Genomic DNA, 16,117 nt, shown 5'->3' with positions numbered 1-16,117 from the left:
CCCACCTCAGCCTCCCAGAGTCTCTGGGATAACAAGTGTGAGCCGCTGCTCCTGGCTGGCTGTTCCATTTCCATGCAGAGTGCGCCCCTCTGCCCCGCTTGCCTTCTCTGTGCTCTGTATACCTGTGTTTATTCCACATCTCCCTCCCCTCCTCCGTAATCCTTCCCTGGCATGAGTGCTATGCACCCGCTGCTTCTCACAGACACCCTTCTCTGTCCTTGATGGCCCCTTCGGCACCAGGAGCCCACATTTCAAGTTACTGAAGTTCATGGAAGAAGGAAGGAGGAGCATGCATGGGGTGTGCGCTCCTGGCCCGCAGTGTGGACTCTGGCCAGGCCTCCTCATGCCTGCTCCTGCCTAGCTTCTTGGGTTCTCTGGTTGTTGATGATAAGATGGGGAAATGACAGCCATGTGACATCATGGGATCATTGTGTATTAGGCTGTGACAAGGCAAAGTGCCGTTCAGACATTAGTTATCTTTTTTATTACTCGATACGAGCACATCTCTACGCTGTATCTTGCAGGCACAGTGTCTGGCCTTCATTTGAGCCGTCCTCGAGTCCTGCCACGTAAGACATGCTCGCTTTTTGGCCATTGCTCTGAGCCCTCTCAGTGAATGGGCTTTGCAGAGAGGCATGAAGAACATTAGGCTTTGTATTTTCTGAGGAGGCATCTTGTGCAGCCTTGGCACGGAGGAGGGTGCGCTTCCCCACAGAACCTTGGAATAGTCAGGGGCCCAGGAGGTTCTGCGACATCGCCAGGGTGTCTTAAGGCCCCCGGGCAGTGACATGGGCCACATTCAACAGAGCCCAAGAGAAGTCAGAATCAGAAACTCAGGGTCACAAATCTGAACGTGACCTTAGAGAGCATTCAGCCCGATCACTTAGTCTACGGAGAAGGTGACTGGAGCACATGGGGTGGGGCGACCCTCCCAAGGCCACAGCCGGGGCTAGGATCCAGGGTCTTATCCAGCCCAGCTGCCGTGGGCATTGGGGAGGAAGCCCAGCACCAGCCTCTTGTAGCTCCTGTCACTTGGGGGCTTGTCCCTTTATCCCAGGCTTGAGTCAGTATCATTGTTTGGTGACAGGTCTTTATTTTTACATCGAAGGGAATTTGAAAAGGAATGAAATAATCCTTGAGGTCTCTTTTTGCAGGAAATTGTGAACAGAAGATCCGACACAGAGGTCTGGAAGACCATCCTCTCAGAGGTCCGCTTTGTGCACGTGAATACTTCTGCTGTCTTAAAGGTAGGGACGCTGTCTGTGGCTTGGCCTGTCCTGAGCTGTGGGCTCCAGTCTGTTCCCTGAGTCCCTCAGGCTACACCGCCTCTCTGCAGGCAGAACGCTTGATTCAAGTCATCACACCTTTACTTTACACTGAGGGAGGGGGGCTTTTGTACCTTATTGGGATGGAATCCTAATGTGAAGCTCCCACAGGGCCATCTGCTGACAGCGTGCCCTGGGTAGTACTTCCCCTTCCAACCCGAGTGGACATGGGAGCCACAGCCTTCCCATCGTGCCCTTTTCTCTCCTTCGATGTCACCAGCTGAGTGGGGCTCACCTCCCTGACTGGGGGTTTCGGCAGCTGGAGATCGTCGGGGAGAAACTGTCCAGGGGCTACCACGACAGCACGGTGTGGAACGTGGAGGAGCACCGCTACGGCACGAGTGAGTCCGTGCACAGCTCCGCCGCTCCGGGAACACGTTCGAGATTTTAATAACACCCAAAGCAGAGTTCTCGTTTTGGTGGGAAGGGAACCAAGCACATTCTCCATGCTCAGTGGCAGGTCATCTCCCTCCTTGCAGCCCGCACTCAGCTGTGGCTGTAGCATCTTAAGATGCTTCTTCCGAGGTGTTGCTGGAAGACAGCCAGTTTATCCCCTTGCAAGTGGGGCCTTCTCAGGGTGGAGGCAGCCTCATTTGACCGGGTGGTCCTGGGTGTGGGGTAAGACTATGTTGAATGATACCATTCGAGGAGGGGTCTTTGTGGGTTGCTGGAAAGGCAGGAAGCCAGCTTTTGGCTGTGCTGACAGCTTCTGTGCTAAGCTCCTGACCTTGCGCTGCTCCCGTCTGTTGTGCCCATGTATGTTCTGCCAGGCCAGGAGCAGAGAGAGCGGGAATGGGAGCTGAACTCACCTGTGCAGGTGGACGCCAGCAGGAACCTGAGCTTCATGGCCAGATTCTCAGAGCTGCAGGTGATGAGTGGCCAGGGGAAGCTGGCCTTGCTCACTGAGCAGATTCCTCACCAGGGAGGCCTGGGGGCTGCACAGGCCTCAAACCAGAGTGAGGCCTTGACGCTGGACCACAGGCTCACCACAGGATGAGTGTCTCCTCTCTCCAGTGTAAGGGACTGTGTGACACCCCTGGCCCACACCTTTTGGCCCTGTGGTCAGGAATAGGGGCCCAGGAGGTTCTGCGACATCGCCAGGGTGTCTTAAGGCCCCCGGGCAGTGACATGGGCCACAGTCAACAGAGCCCAAGAGAAGTCAGAATCAGAAACTCAGGGTCACAAATCTGAACGTGACCTTAGAGAGCATTCAGCCCAATCACTTAGTCTACAGAGGAGGTGACTGGAGCACATGGGGTGGGGCGACCCTCCCAAGGCCACAGCTGGGGCTAGGATCCAGGTTCTGATCATGCTGCCTCTGATGCATGAGCCAAATGAACTTGAGATGGGACAGTCCACATTTGAGGGGCAGCAGTGTGCTCCTTGGCCAAATTGACATGCAGCAGGAGGTGTCCCCTGTCCTCCCAATCTCAGGCCTCTGCTTTGTTCCAGTGGAGGATGCTGGTGCTGAGAAGTGATGACTCAGAACACAAGTACAGCTCCAGCCCGCTGGAGTGGGTCACCCTGGACACCAATATTGCCTACTGGCTGCACCCCAGGACCAGCGTGAGTGAGCGATGCTGACAGCTGACAGTCAGAGACGCATTCTGTTTCTTGAGAATTCTGGCATTAGAGCAGCCATGTTGCCCTAGAAAGTACTGGGTTTCTCCAGAGCTTTTCCTGACAAAGGCCTGTGACTCGCTTTGCTCTAAACTCTCTGGCAACGTGGGGCCAGGAGTAGGGGCGTGGCCTGTGTGCTTGTTGATGAAGAAACCTGGCTTGATTGCTTTTGTGGGGACACATCGTTCCCCTTTTCCTGGCGAAAGTGCTTTGAAGATCCTCATATTCCATCTTCTGCATGGCATTTGCTGGTGGAGCTGGCTAGTGCTTTGTTGATGTGTGTACCGTCTCTCTCCACCTGGCAGAGTGAAAATGTCATCAGTGCCCCATAAATATTCACTGAACGGGCAGATGCTGGAAATGCCCGCCTTTTTCCTCCTCCCTCAGAGGCGGGTAGGTTGGCTCAGCACACGCAGAGGCAGAGGCGCAGGCCCAGAGATCTGCCCCCGGCCCTGCCACCAGCCCTGAGCGCACTTTGCGTTCTCCTCTGTGGACAGCGGCCGTAACAAAGTGGAGTCATCTGCTCCCAGTTTTCAGTTTCTAATTACAAAATTGAGAGCATCATGTTTTTTTGGGTTTTTTTTTGACAGAGCCTGGCTTCATCGCCCAGGCTGGAGTGCAGTGGCCCAATCTCAGCTCACTGCAACCTCTACCTCCCTGGTTCAAACAATTCCCCTGCCTCAGCCTCCAGAGTAGCTGGGATTACAGGTGCCCACCACAATGCCCAGCTAATTTTTGTATTTTTAGTAGAGATGGGGTTTTACCATGTTGGCCAGGCTGGTCTCAAACTCCTGACCTCAGGTTATCCGCCCACCTCAGCCTCCCAAAGTGCTGGGATTACAGGCATGAGCCACCATGCCCGGCCTTCATCAGTGCTCTTAATGAAAGGTCTGAGTAGCAGCAGACTGTCCCCAGCAGTAGTGAGGCCTAGTGGATGGGGGCTGTGCCAGGGCGTATTTTTAACTCTGCTGAAGTAGCGTGTGCATCTCAGTGCCTTTCATGTGTCCTCTTCCCTCCCTGAGCAGAGGGCAGGTGGCTAACGGTGTCTCCCATGTGCCTTTAGGCTCAGATCCACCTACTCGGAAACATAGTGATCTGGGTTTCGGGCAGCCTCGCCCTGGCCATCTACATGCTGCTGTTCTTGTGGTACCTGCTCCGACGGCGAAGAAACGTCCATGACCTCCCCCAGGGTTAGGACACCTCCCACATGGCTTTTTTCTTTTTAATACAGAGATAGCGTCTTGCTATGGTGCCCAGGCTGGTCTTGAACTCCTGGGCTCAAGAGATCCTCCCGCCTCGGCCTCCCACAGTGCTGGGATGACAGGTGTGTGCAGGTGTGCCCGGCCCACAGCTCATTTGTACGTCTCTTCCTTCTCCTGCTGCCGAGTTCACTGCTTCAGGTGACAAACCAAGTTTATAGAAACCAACCCTTAAGGCAGCCTCTTTGTTGCTGTATTAAGGGAACTTAAATCATGTTTGTCTCCCAAGAGACAGAATGTTGCAGTGACGTTCCTACATTGCGTCAGCGGTGTATCCAGTGAAGTGCAGCATGGCGGGCAGGAGTTACCTCCTTAGTCCCATGCTGCCTGTATGTGCAGGAAATGGCTGGATAAAATGGGCAGCCAGGCCGGGCGCCGTGGCTCACACTTGTAATCCCAGCTCTTTGGGAGGCCAGGAGTTCAAAACCAGCCTGGGCAACATAGTGAGACCCCTGTCTCTATAAAGGCCTGTAGGAGCAGCAGAGCCACTGCAGCTCAGACCCTCTCCCGCAGATGCCTGGCTGTGCTGGGTGCTGGCGGGGTCGCTGTGTGGTGGTGGCTGGGCCGTGAACTACCTCCCGTTCTTCCTGATGGAGAAGACACTCTTCCTCTACCACTACCTGCCTGCGCTCACCTTCCAGATCCTTCTGCTCCCTGTGGTCCTGCAGCACATCAGCGACCATCTGTGCAGGTGGGGGGGCTGTGTCACCAGTGGCTGGGTCAGGCAGCAGCCCTCTGCTGGAAGGCCCCAGAGCAGCAGACACATGGGGTGCAGCCAGCCTCACCCATTTCACCCTAACTCACATTCTCCTGGCCCGTCTGGGGAATGCAGGAGGTTCAGAAGAGGTCCAGATGAGGCCCCACAGGAACCCAGAGGGAGAAGTCGAGGCTGACAGAGATGAAGGTGGTGTGGGCGGGGAGGCGGGGGAGGGATGAAGAGGCGTGGGTGGCCTGGAGGGTGCGGGAGCAGGGAGCAAGGCCCCGGGAGGCTCGGGGTCAGGAGGGGCAGCTGCTTACAGGCGGGTTGTGTGGTATGGTAGAGAGAACCCAAGAAAGCTAAACCGGAGTGTGATTGGAGGCTGGAGTGCAGGTGAGGGCCTCCCGGCCTCGGGACCAGTCCTTTGGCATCTGCATGGGGGTGGCCTAGCCAGTGAGGAAGTCTGAGGAATAGTCAGGGGGACCCCTCTCAGTGCATCCAGGCAGGAGATGGTCACCAGTGGTGGGAGACAAGAAACAGAAACCTGAACGCAGAAACCCAGGCCTTGGGAGGCGACCGTGTAAACAGCAGATGCCAAGAGGGGACGGGGCAGGGAAGCCGCGGTGGCCGCCATCCTCCCGCACACTGCTCTGACCTTTGCAGGTCCCAGCTCCAAAGGAGTGTCTTCAGCGCCCTGGTGGTGGCCTGGTACTCCTCTGCATGCCACGTGTCCAACACGCTGCGCCCACTCACCTATGGGGACAAGTCACTCTCGCCAGAAGAACTCAAGGCCCTTCGCTGGAAAGACAGCTGGGACATCTTGATCCGAAAACACTAGAACAAGAGCGTGGCAGAGAATGCCCTTGCTGGAGTCGAGATGAGGTGGAAGGGTTTTGGTCAGTGTACTTAATGAGCAGGGTGCCCCCACGCTTGGAGGACGTGGGCCGGTCTCAGTAGGGACTCCACTGGAACACGTGGTGGTCTCATTCCTGAAAAGCCCTCTTATGAGCACCTCCTTTTGTGCAGTTAATTTTTTCTCGACAATGAAGAACACATTCCCTCCGTGTCCTCACTCCTGAGAGGCCCTGAACTAAGACACAGGGAGTATTTCAGCGGCCAGCGTAGGAGTCATCGAGGAAAACAGCTGAGAACCCAGGGCTAGCAGTGGAGCCAGTGACAGCCTCATCAGACCAATGCCCGGTCCTTGCTAACCACTGCAGGGCACAGTTTGATCTGGTGGCCCAGTCTCCTTCATGAATGCCCTGAATGCCCGCCAATGGGAGCAAGTCCCACCCTGGCCCTCAGCGAGCCCAGCAGGCATCCCTGGACAGCTCCTTGTCAGAACTGCCTGCATGGGAGCCAGGCTGGGCTTGCGTGTCATTTTCTGACAGCATTGAGGCTGGCCCTCCGCACTGTGCCGTGTGGAAACCCTCCCACCTGAGATGCCACTGAGACGTGGCTGAGTAGCACCTTCCTCCCCGATGGCCAAGGTCTACGTCATCCATACAGCTCCTTGCCCCTACTTTGTCTTTTTTAATGTAATTAAAAAAGGGACAAACTGGCATTTGTAGTTGGTGTTGTTTATTGATTCCTCCTCCAAAGGAGCCTACACTCAACAAAACCGTTACAGCTACGGGGCTCAGCTCAGTTCACCACAGCACATCTGCGTCACTACTGTGGCTCAGCCTGGACAGAAGGGGGCTGGGACTGCCTGTGGCAGCGATAGGGGACACTTGACAGAGCGGCAGCCACCACGCAAGAGGGAGAACCAGGGAACACAGACACGGGTGCTCACGTGAGGTCACAAGCTCCACATGGCACAAAGGAGACTGATTGGCTTCGGACAGTCACGTCTGCTGGCACCTGGGTGATCCAGTGTATGCTGCAGCCAGAGGCACCACTCCCTGGACCTGGCCACCAGCCACCCTGGGGTGGGACAGCCTGTCTAGACAGCACCTTGGGCTTGGGGGCTCCTGTGAGGATCAGTGAGGGCCCAACCCCAGGCAAGACTACACATGGACACTGTCCTGCCAGCAGGGACAGACCTGGCCTCCACTGCTGTCTACCCTGCTGCACGGGCTCCCAGCCTGACCCCACACGAGAGCCTGTGTGTGCTGCTGGGTGCTCCCAGGACGCCCGCCTTGCTTCTCTGCCTTTAAGGCACAGGCAAGGGGGGAAAACATCCCTCTGAGGCTCCCCACATCCGTGTAGGCCACGCTGGACTGCAAACCGCTGGTGGGTCATGAAATTCAGTTTGTAGGCCACCACCAGCCTGTGTTACAAAAACAACAAAGCAAAACATGAGGATGTGTAACAAAAACGGAACGCATATGCTCACAAAACTTCTGAGTTGTGAGAGTGTGTAAGAACTAGATCAGACTGGAAAAAAAATCTCTGTGTGGATTCACTGTCAAAAAAACACCAGGCCAGCCATAGTATCCAAGCTGTTTCCTCAATCTCCCCAATAATATGTGCCTCACATTCCTCCAGAAGCCTCCCAAGGTTCCCGCACATTCTGTGTAATTTCTCGGTGGCCTAGAGAGAGAGCTTTAAACCACAGGGAGCCTGAGGAAGCGGCTGGGAACTGCAGGAACGCGTCGGTGTCCCAGCAAGTTGAGGCTGAGGGACACACCCATTTCCGTTCCTAAGTGACGAAGGCCCCGCTCCTAACGCCACCCTGGGGTGGAAGCAGTGTGTGTGGGTGGGCATCCCCTGGCTCGGTCCCTGAACACACATGCGGGGTGGGAGACCTGTCCCCAAGGCTCAGGGCAGCACGGCAGCCCCTCAGTGGGGTCTGCTGCTAGACTCCAAGTGCGACCGTTTGCCAGAGGTCAGCATCCCAGGCTGGTCCCCTGGCTCAGAAAAGGTCCTCTTGTAGCTCCGCCCGTTGGACCCTCCTCGGTGCCATTTGCAGATGTCACCATTCAGAATGTCCTGGATGTGCTGCACGATCAGGTTGATGGCAACTGCGCCAAGAGACACACAAGCAGCAGGTCAGCTGCATCCATCCTCCCTGGAGACCGCCCCTCCTGCAGCATCGGCCAGGGGTGAGAGCCCAAGGCACAGGTCTACGTGCTGGGAACTGGTCGGGTCAAATCTCAGCAGACAGAAACACGCATCAGGACACAGCAAAATAAGACTCTTAACTTGGTCTCCCACGGATTTACGTTAAGAGTCTGTTTAAAATACTTTCTGCTACCAGTTTTGAATAAATATATATATATATATATATATGTTTTAAGAAACAGGGCCTTACTTTCGTGCCTAGGCCAGAGCGCAGCGGCCCCATCACAGCTCAGTGCAGCTTTGACCTCCCAGGCGCAAGCAGTCCTCACACCTCAGCCTCCCAAGTAGCTGGGACCAGAGGCACATGCCACGACGCCCAACTAATTTTCTTATTTTCTGTAGAGATAGGGTCTGGCAGTGTTCCCCAGGCTGATCTTGAACTTCTGGGCTCAGGTGATCCCCCTGCCTCAGCCTCCCAAGGTGCTGGGATTACAGGTGTGAGCCACTGTACCCGGCTACATAAATTTTCAAGCATATTTTAACCCCGTGCTACAGATCAACACTGCAGGCCTCGTGCGCAGGGGAGTGCCCAGTAACTACCCGCTGGTGGAACTCTCCCTGCCTCAGGCTCTGGGAGGGGCGGGGAAAAGCCCAGCAGGCCAGCTTCTTACCCATATTGTCCACTCCTCTCGGGATGATCACGTCGGCATACTTCTTTGTCTGTAAGGCACAAGGGGGGGATTCTCGTGAGGACTTCTCCTTCAAAGGTGGTTTTAAGATGCTCAGAAACTGATGCAACTGCAGGAGGGGTGGCCCTGAGGTGCTCAGAGTTACTGGTGTTATCGGCAGATGGGGGACAGGGATTCAGTCAGCAGCCAGGTGTGAAATGCCATGATCCAAGAAGGCAAAGTACAGCTGAAGCAGCCAAAAGAACTGCCCCTTCCAGCGTTCCTGTTCCATTAGAGGGGACAGCTGTCTACGCTGACGACTTAATTCACTGGGCCAAGCCAAGTGCGGCACTTCTGCAAGTGTGACACTGCTCCTCTGGAATTATGAAGCTTCTGCGAATACCCTGGCATAGCCACAGGACAGCCACCACCATGCATAACCACTGCAGGCAGAGACAGCGAGGGTGCCTTACTCCCTCATCCATCCGCTCAGGTGTTCAGTGCTGACTGACTCTCATTCCCTGTCAGACGCTCTGCTGCTATGAACGGGATGGAGATACACCAGGAAATGCAGGGCTGCTGGGGAGCGACTGCAGCCAGACGGTGGGGCACTCCAGGGAGAGGGAAGCTGCCCAGAAAACATGTCTGAATCCGGCGAAGCTGAGGGAAGAGGGAGGGCAGGGCCTGGGCCTAGGGATGGAACTTGGAACGGTTGGTGCTGCCGGCATGTGGATTTGGGCCAAGGAGGCGGCAGAAGAGATGAGCTGCAAGAGGCAGACAGGGACGGGTCCTGGGGACAGCTGTGTCTGCAGCTGCTGGAGCCTCATCTCACGAAAGCATGAGCGCACAGGCGAGGGCTGGTTTCCATTTTGGTCCGATTGTCTGCCAGGCGGGAGAGTCCGGGAGAGCGGACAGTCTTAACTGCCAGCAGGGACAGACCTGAATACAGCCGGGAAATACCTATGAGGTCCGGGGAGAGGACAGCACAAGTGACTCAACATGACGGGGAAGGAAAAGGAGGCTCAAGAACAGCTCTGGGTGGGGCCGGGGGCCAGGCGTGGGAGCGCACGCCGGCGATCCCACCACTTTGGGAGGCCGAGGTAGGTGGATTGCTTGAGGCCAGAAGTTTGAGACCAGCCTGGCCAACATGGTGAAACCCCATCTCTGCAAAAAAAAAAAGGAAAAATTAGCCGGATGTGGTGATGCACACCTGTAGTCTCCAACTACTCAGGAGTCTGAGGTGGGAGGATCACTTGAGTGTGGGAGGTGGAGGCTACGGTGAGCCAAGATCTCACCATTGCACTTGGGCCTGTGTGGCACAGTGAGACCCTGTCTCAAAAAACAAACAAAAAACGTCTGGGGCTTGGGCCCAGGATATGGCAGGTGACAGCACTTCCTCTATTCAGGTCGCTGGGTCAGATTTGATATCCAGAGTTTTACTGCAAATCACCTAGTTTTTGCCAAATGTCTTTCTGTGAATCAGAGAGAGAGACTATAACAAGTTACTTTATTTTAAAAATTAATTTTAGAAATTTCAGAGACATGAATGCAAAAAAACCAAAAGTTTTTTTAAAAATAGCAGCAGATCGGCCAGGCATAGTGGCTCCCACCTGTAATCTCAGCAGTTTGGAAAGTTGAGGTGGGAGACTGAGACCAGCCTGGGCAACACAGGGAGACTCCATCTCTACAAAACTTTACAAATTAACCGAGCATGGTGGTCCCAGCTACTCGGGTTGCTGAGGTGGAAGATCGCTTGAGCTTAGGAGGTCAAGGCTGCAGTGAGCTGTGATTGCACCATTGTACTCTAGCCTGAGCAACAGAGTGAGACTGCCTCATTTGAAAAAAAAAAAAAAGCCCAGGCACAGTGGCTCAATCCCAGGATTTTGGGAGGCTGGACGGGTGGGTCACTTGAGGCCAGGAGTTCGAGACCAGCCTGGACAACATGGCGAAACTATATCTCTACTAAAAGTACAAAAATTAGCTGGGTGTGGTGGCACACGCCTGTAGTCCCAGCTACTCGGGAGGCTGAGGCAGGAGAATCACTTGAACCCAGGAGGTGGAGGTTGCCATGAGCCGAGATCACACCACTACACTCCAGCCTGGGTGACAGAAAGCGACTCTATCTCAAACAAAAAATAAAACAGCAGATAGAACTTACTTGTCCTGTGTATCAAAGGCAGGAATCTTGGTTTCAGTTCCTTTGTGCTGTATTTTTACCTTAACCCACCAACGCTGTCTTTAAAACACCCCAATCTAAGCAGAGCCACAAGCCCCATCAAGTCAGAAACACAAGATGGAGAAATGGAGGAAAAAAACAGGTGGAGGCACAGTGGGGCGTCTTTTCTCTCTGGCAGCCAGCTGGATCTGGATGCAGGGCTCGCTCTGAGACCGCAGAGCATTGGCCGGAAGCAGCCTGGGGACACAGGCCCTGGAGGGGTAGCTATCATGCACCCTCCAAGGGCCAGATCTCGGTCTTGGCAGTGAGCAGACTCAGGTGCTCCTGGGGTTCCCACTCTGCAGGGAATAAGGAAAGTGCCCAGGACGTGTCCGATGACAAGTGCCCCAGAAAGAGAAGCAGGCAGAGAGGCTGGCACCGGGTGCAGAGGGTTGAACGGGAATGCTGGGCGAGGGCCTGGGGCAGGGAGGAAGCGGCCAGTGTGGATGTGGGGGAGATACGGGGCTTTTCTAGGCAGAGGGAGGAGCAGACAGAGAAATGTTTTTAGAGCTAAGAACTCCTCTCAGGGTATGTGGCTGTACTGAGCTAAATTCTTCTCCTTTTTTTCAAGAAGATCACTGTCACCCAGCACTCAGCCCTCTCACAGTGCTGGGTCCCACATGTCCTTGTGAAAGGGGAAAGCAGGCTCTTAGCAGCGAGTGCAGGTACCGGCAGGCAGAACTCCTCGAAGGCTGGCTTCACAAAGGTGGTGTACTGCGTCAGAATCTGCTCCAGGTCCCTCCCTCGGCGCACGTCCCGGAGAACTGCAATGGCGAGAGCCAGGCGCGCATCAGATCTCAGGGCCTGCCACCAGCCCCGGCCAGGCAGGCAGGGAAGCCCTCGGCCACCTTACCTCTTCGAGACAGCCTGACGTCGGAGTCGGTGTCCACGAAGAGGCGCAGGTGGAACATGTCCCGGATCTCCTGGCTGTAGAACACCAAGATGCCCTCAAACAGCACCACGTCCGCGGGGTACACCACCGTGGTCTCCGGTAACCTGAGAGGGGGACGGGAAAAGGCCCTGCTGCAGACACAGGGTCTCCAGGGCCACGCACACAGCTTCCGTTCCTGGGACACTGACTCCGAGGAAGGGGGTACGGGACCCACAGACACCAACTGGCCCAGAGGGGATGTTCCAGCTGGCCCCTCTCCTCAGCCCTCCCAAGAACCGCCTGCTTACCTTGAGTGTGTCACAAAATCATAGGTCGGCACCTCCACAGTTTTGCCCTCCACAATGTTCTTTAGAGTCCTGTGCATCAAATCATTATCAAAGGCATCTGCAGGGATGGAGACAGAGGCAAGACAAGCCGGCTGCCCTCGTGCAGAGGACGGCAGGGAACCCTCTCTGCTCTGGTGTCAGCAGAGCTGGGTGCTGGGGACACCGGGGACCCTAGCACAGGTAGACTAAGGCCTGCCCACAGTTTGTGTCTGGTAGCAACAGCGCCCTCTGCAGCCCTGCAGACTACAGGATGACCCTGTCCTTGCTGTTCTCCGGCCCATGCTCTGTGCCACTGGGATGTCAAACACAGGGGTTTTCTGATCAGCTCTTGTGCGGGGTGAGTAGGCTGGGTCTCTGCTTCTCTCTCTTTCTGGGACTAACTGGTTAGATGGCGGCTTTGTGGGACTTCTTCCCACAAGTCCTTGGGAAAGGCTGATCGTGCCAGCCAGCCAGGGTGGAATCTTCCAGTAGTGGCAGGTGTCTCCCTGCCGCATCTGCCCCTTTACCTGGGCCAGAGCTTCAGGTCACCAGCGCCGGTTTACCCACTGCCTCCCACACTGGCCTCTCTGAGGACTTTGCCTCAAGGCAGGGGAGGGAAATGAAGGGCCACAGTGGGCAGAGCTTCTGCAGAGGGCCCTAAAGGCCACAACGTGGGAAGGGAAGATGGGAGGATTTCTCCAGGGTCACGGTTTTGGCAGGGCAGGGCAGGGCTCCCCATCGTGCGACGGGCTTCCTGACTGGCTGCAACCACACTCCCACGGGGGCACCCAGGGCCCAGAGAACTCATCAAAGTTCCCCTGACTTCACCGCGCAGCCAACTCCACTGTAGTCCGCATGGGGAACAGCTCAAGCCGGTCTGTATCCATCCAACCCTGGGCCCAAGCGCAGCCGGTCGGCGGACGCCCAACCTGGGATCTGCCCTCCCCCCACCGCTGGGCTCTCCATGTACCTGGGTGGTCGAAATTGTACTGTGCCTTCAAAGCCTTGGCCTTCTGTTCTGCCGTCAGGACCTTGTAGAACCTGTCCTGGCTCAGGATAACCACCTTCCGCTGCCGCTGCTCCACCTCATTCTGCCCCAGCAGCTCCATGATCTTCTCACACACTGTCGACTAGGAACACAGAAGCGGGATTCCCTCCTGGAACCTCTGGTCCTATGACAGGCACGGGGCCCCTCCTGGGGGCTTCTGCACAGGGCTGGCTTCTGGAGACACTGACCCACCTGTTCCCTGCGGGGATGCCCGGGAGGGGGAGGACACCAACAGGTGTGGATGGTCTCAGCGGGAGGGCCGCGGCGGCCCGACAGGGTCAGCACGGACTGGGGGCTCCGAGGGGCCCGGCCGGCAGAGAGGCTGTGGGGGACCCCCGAGGGCTGGAGCTCCAACCCCTTGCCCGCTCCAGCCCGCCCCAGCCCACCTCGGCCCGCAGCCCCTTCCCCACTACGCCCCTTCGCCCCTTCGCTCCCGCGCCCTGCCGCCGCCTGGGAGAGGACCCCTCGGCCGGGGCTGGAGTCTCCTCTCTGGACCCCGGCAGGACCGGGCCGCCCCAAGGCCTGCCCGGCTCCTTACCTTCCCGCTGGCAGTGCCGCCGCTCACCCCAATCAGAAAGGGCCGTTGGTGCGGACGGTCGACCTCTGGCGCGGCGCCCTGACAGTCGTCGCCTCCTGCAGAAGCCATCTCGGCCTCCGCTCCCCCACATTCAGGTTCCCGCGCCCGCCCCTTCCCCAGGCCCGGCGCGCCCGCCCGGCGCATTGGTTGGAGGCGACCCCGAAGACCACTTCCGGTAGACGCGCGGGGCACGTCGGGAGTTGTAGTCCACGCAGTGGAGTCGCGCATGCGTGTGGGAGACGGGCTCGGAGTGAGCACACCTGCGGTGCCTGCAGCCCGTCGAGCCGAATGCTGGCTGGCAGGGACAGCTGCGCCCCGGCTTCCAGCCGGCTGCAGGGTCACAGACGCAGGTGGCCGGGAAGGTGCCTGGTCCGCACCTGGAAGCTGTGGTTGCGCCGCCGCCCGAGTGCGTGCCCCCGCCTCGCGCTGCCTCTGCCCCAGTCCCGGGCCCTACCCCAGCCGCAGCCACACCTCGGTTCCCTCCACCCCAGACCCCTCATGGCCTCTGGACACAGTCCGGACGCCTCCTGTCCCACCCTCTGCTGGAGCCGTCGGGGCGCCCCGGAACGTGGCGAGGGCTGTCACCTGATGACTTCAGGCTTGCGCCCCTCGGGCTGTGCGCGCCAAGGAGGCAGAGGCCCGTGTGTCGGGTTCCACCCCTTCCCCGCTCCGTGCCTGGCGCAGAGAACGTTGCAGGCAAATTCTGATCCATGCAACTTGTGGAGTTCCCCAAGGCGTAAAGACTGTTTAAAAGTCCAGCTCCTAAAGCAGCCAGGCACTCCCTAATATTTGATGATGCTGAAATATGATCCCGGAGGGACTAGAGTAACCTGCAGGCGTGAGAAATCTTGGTTTTGTCACTTTGCGGGGTATTCATCCATCCCAGGAGGGGCTACAGGCAGCTCTCGGTGGGGACTGGGCTCCCGGAGTGCTGTGGACATGGAAAGCTGGAAGCTTCCTGAAGGGGCTACAGGCAGCTCCCGGTGATCAGTGGGAGGGGACCAGGCCCCCGGAGTGCTGTGGACATGGACAGCTGGAAGCTCCCTGAAGGGGCACTGGGTACGCTTGGCTTGCCAGGGAAAGCAGTCCCCTACACGGGGGAAAAACCGTGGCAGGTTAGGAGCCAGGTGACCTTGGGCGATGACATGATCACTCATGTTTTTCCACTTCCAGTGGAGGGGAAATAGCATGGTGAGACTTCCCTGCCCTATAGCACACAGAGAGAGGGCTTGGCCAGGGCCCGCCCCAGAGGCAATGTCTGGTCTGTGTTTTCTTAGAGTCTGTATTTGTCTAATTGGCATCCATTCATCACCGGGCCGGTTCTATTAACTACATTTTCTTATTTTCTGTATCCTTGGTGGTCTGGCATTTAGGCGCAGGGTTAGCCAGTTCTAAGACATAGCAAAGGCCCAGGGCAGAGCATGCTTTTCATATACGAAACAGCCAACTGAAGTCTACAGCCCCACCACCTCCTGATCTAATTCTCGCCCTGGTAGCCAAGATTCTCCTTGCCCTAAATCACCCAGGGCCAGGCGTCAGTCCACTAGAGACCACACTGCAGCCCAGATCCCACTAGGATTACTCAAACTAGCTAGTTTTAAACTCTTTCCCTGCACTGCCAGGCCTTCCCCATGAAAACCTGGAGAAAGTCTCGGGGCTGGGCTCTCCCCTGCTCCTGCTTCTGCCTCCTGACCAAACCTGGGGCTCCCTACAGGTCCTGTACGCCACGGTGCCCCTTCTCTCGGGAAAGGCAATCAACTTTGCAAGGGCTTTGGTCTCACCTCGATGTCACTCAGCCATACATCTGCAAATTAAACCCCAGGCACAGACCATTGCCTAGCAAACAATCACGCTGCTGGCTTAGACCTGTCTAGGTGTGTGCCCAAGAGGTGGCAATACCCCAAGCCAGCTTTGAACTTGTATCAGGGGAGACTTAGACACGGTTTCTTGCCATTTCCTCCCCTGCGGTCCAGCCACGTAGTGAAAGGCAGGAGGGAAACTAGCAGAGTCTGACCAGGGGCTGTCCCCAATACTCCTGGCCTCTGTCTCGTGTGCCCTCTCTGGGGACTAGACACAAGGCACGAGCTGTCAGGGCCAGTCAGGCTATGGCCTGGTTCTGCTCCCAAGGCAAAGGGACAGTTCAGGGAGGAGCCAGTCCCTGAGAGCAGGCCCAGCGCCCAGGAAGCCCACAGTCCAGGAAGCAAGGCCCCGGTCCACACAGCTCAGGCCTTTGGAGACAGTGGCTCCCCTGTGGGACCATCCTAATCACCACCAAGCAGAGGGCCAGCCCCAAACCTCCAACTGGTCCCCACCTCCCCATATTGTAAAGAAGAGTGACTTTTTTCATTGTTGTTGTTGAGACAGAGTCTTACTCTGTCGCCCAGGCTGGAGTGCAGTGGTGCAATCTCGGCTCAGTGCAACCTCCGCCTCCCAAGTTCAAGCGATTCTCCTACCTCCACTTCCCCGAGTAGCTGGTACTACAGGTGCCTGCCACCACACCAAGCT

The 16,117-nt window shown here is 56.9% G+C and overlaps 2 protein-coding genes across 5 annotated transcripts in view; one reads left to right on the top strand and one right to left on the bottom strand.

Moving 5' to 3' along the window:
* POMT1 (protein O-mannosyltransferase 1) overlaps window positions 1–6,465 on the top strand; it is a 22,967-nt gene extending 16,502 nt beyond the window's left edge. For 2 of the 3 annotated variants that reach the window (XM_017499047.2, XM_017499045.2), the window contains 7 exons: window positions 1,155–1,247; window positions 1,546–1,666; window positions 2,096–2,193; window positions 2,778–2,891; window positions 4,009–4,135; window positions 4,718–4,895; window positions 5,565–5,980. In XM_017499047.2, coding sequence (XP_017354536.1) covers window positions 1,155–1,247; window positions 1,546–1,666; window positions 2,096–2,193; window positions 2,778–2,891; window positions 4,009–4,135; window positions 4,718–4,895; window positions 5,565–5,739 — 906 coding nt within the window. In that variant the 3' untranslated portion in view covers window positions 5,740–5,980. Of the gene's footprint in view, window positions 1–1,154; window positions 1,248–1,545; window positions 1,667–2,095; window positions 2,194–2,777; window positions 2,892–4,008; window positions 4,136–4,717; window positions 4,896–5,564 lie in introns of all 3 variants that reach the window. The other variant, XM_017499044.2, reaches the window with a different exon arrangement.
* UCK1 (uridine-cytidine kinase 1) lies at window positions 6,466–13,788 on the bottom strand. Of its 2 annotated transcripts, XM_017499048.2 has the most exons (7): window positions 13,574–13,788; window positions 12,958–13,117; window positions 11,970–12,066; window positions 11,644–11,786; window positions 11,460–11,554; window positions 8,579–8,627; window positions 6,466–7,867 (listed from the first exon to the last, which is right to left on the bottom strand). In XM_017499048.2, exons 1-7 carry the CDS (start codon window positions 13,754–13,756, stop codon window positions 7,686–7,688), a joined length of 909 nt encoding a protein of 302 aa, XP_017354537.1. In that variant the 5' UTR covers window positions 13,757–13,788; the 3' UTR covers window positions 6,466–7,685. The 2 variants fall into 2 exon arrangements, with proteins under 2 accessions (XP_017354537.1, XP_017354538.1); XM_017499049.2 differs by lacking the exon at window positions 11,460–11,554 and having other exon boundaries at window positions 7,713–7,867.
* Between the last annotated feature and the right edge of the window lie 2,329 nt (window positions 13,789–16,117).

Source organism: Cebus imitator, unplaced genomic scaffold (assembly GCF_001604975.1).
Source record: "Cebus imitator isolate Cc_AM_T3 unplaced genomic scaffold, Cebus_imitator-1.0 Scaffold254, whole genome shotgun sequence".
Lineage (NCBI taxonomy): Eukaryota > Metazoa > Chordata > Mammalia > Primates > Cebidae > Cebus > Cebus imitator.
This window is presented reverse-complemented; position numbering and strand designations above follow the sequence as displayed.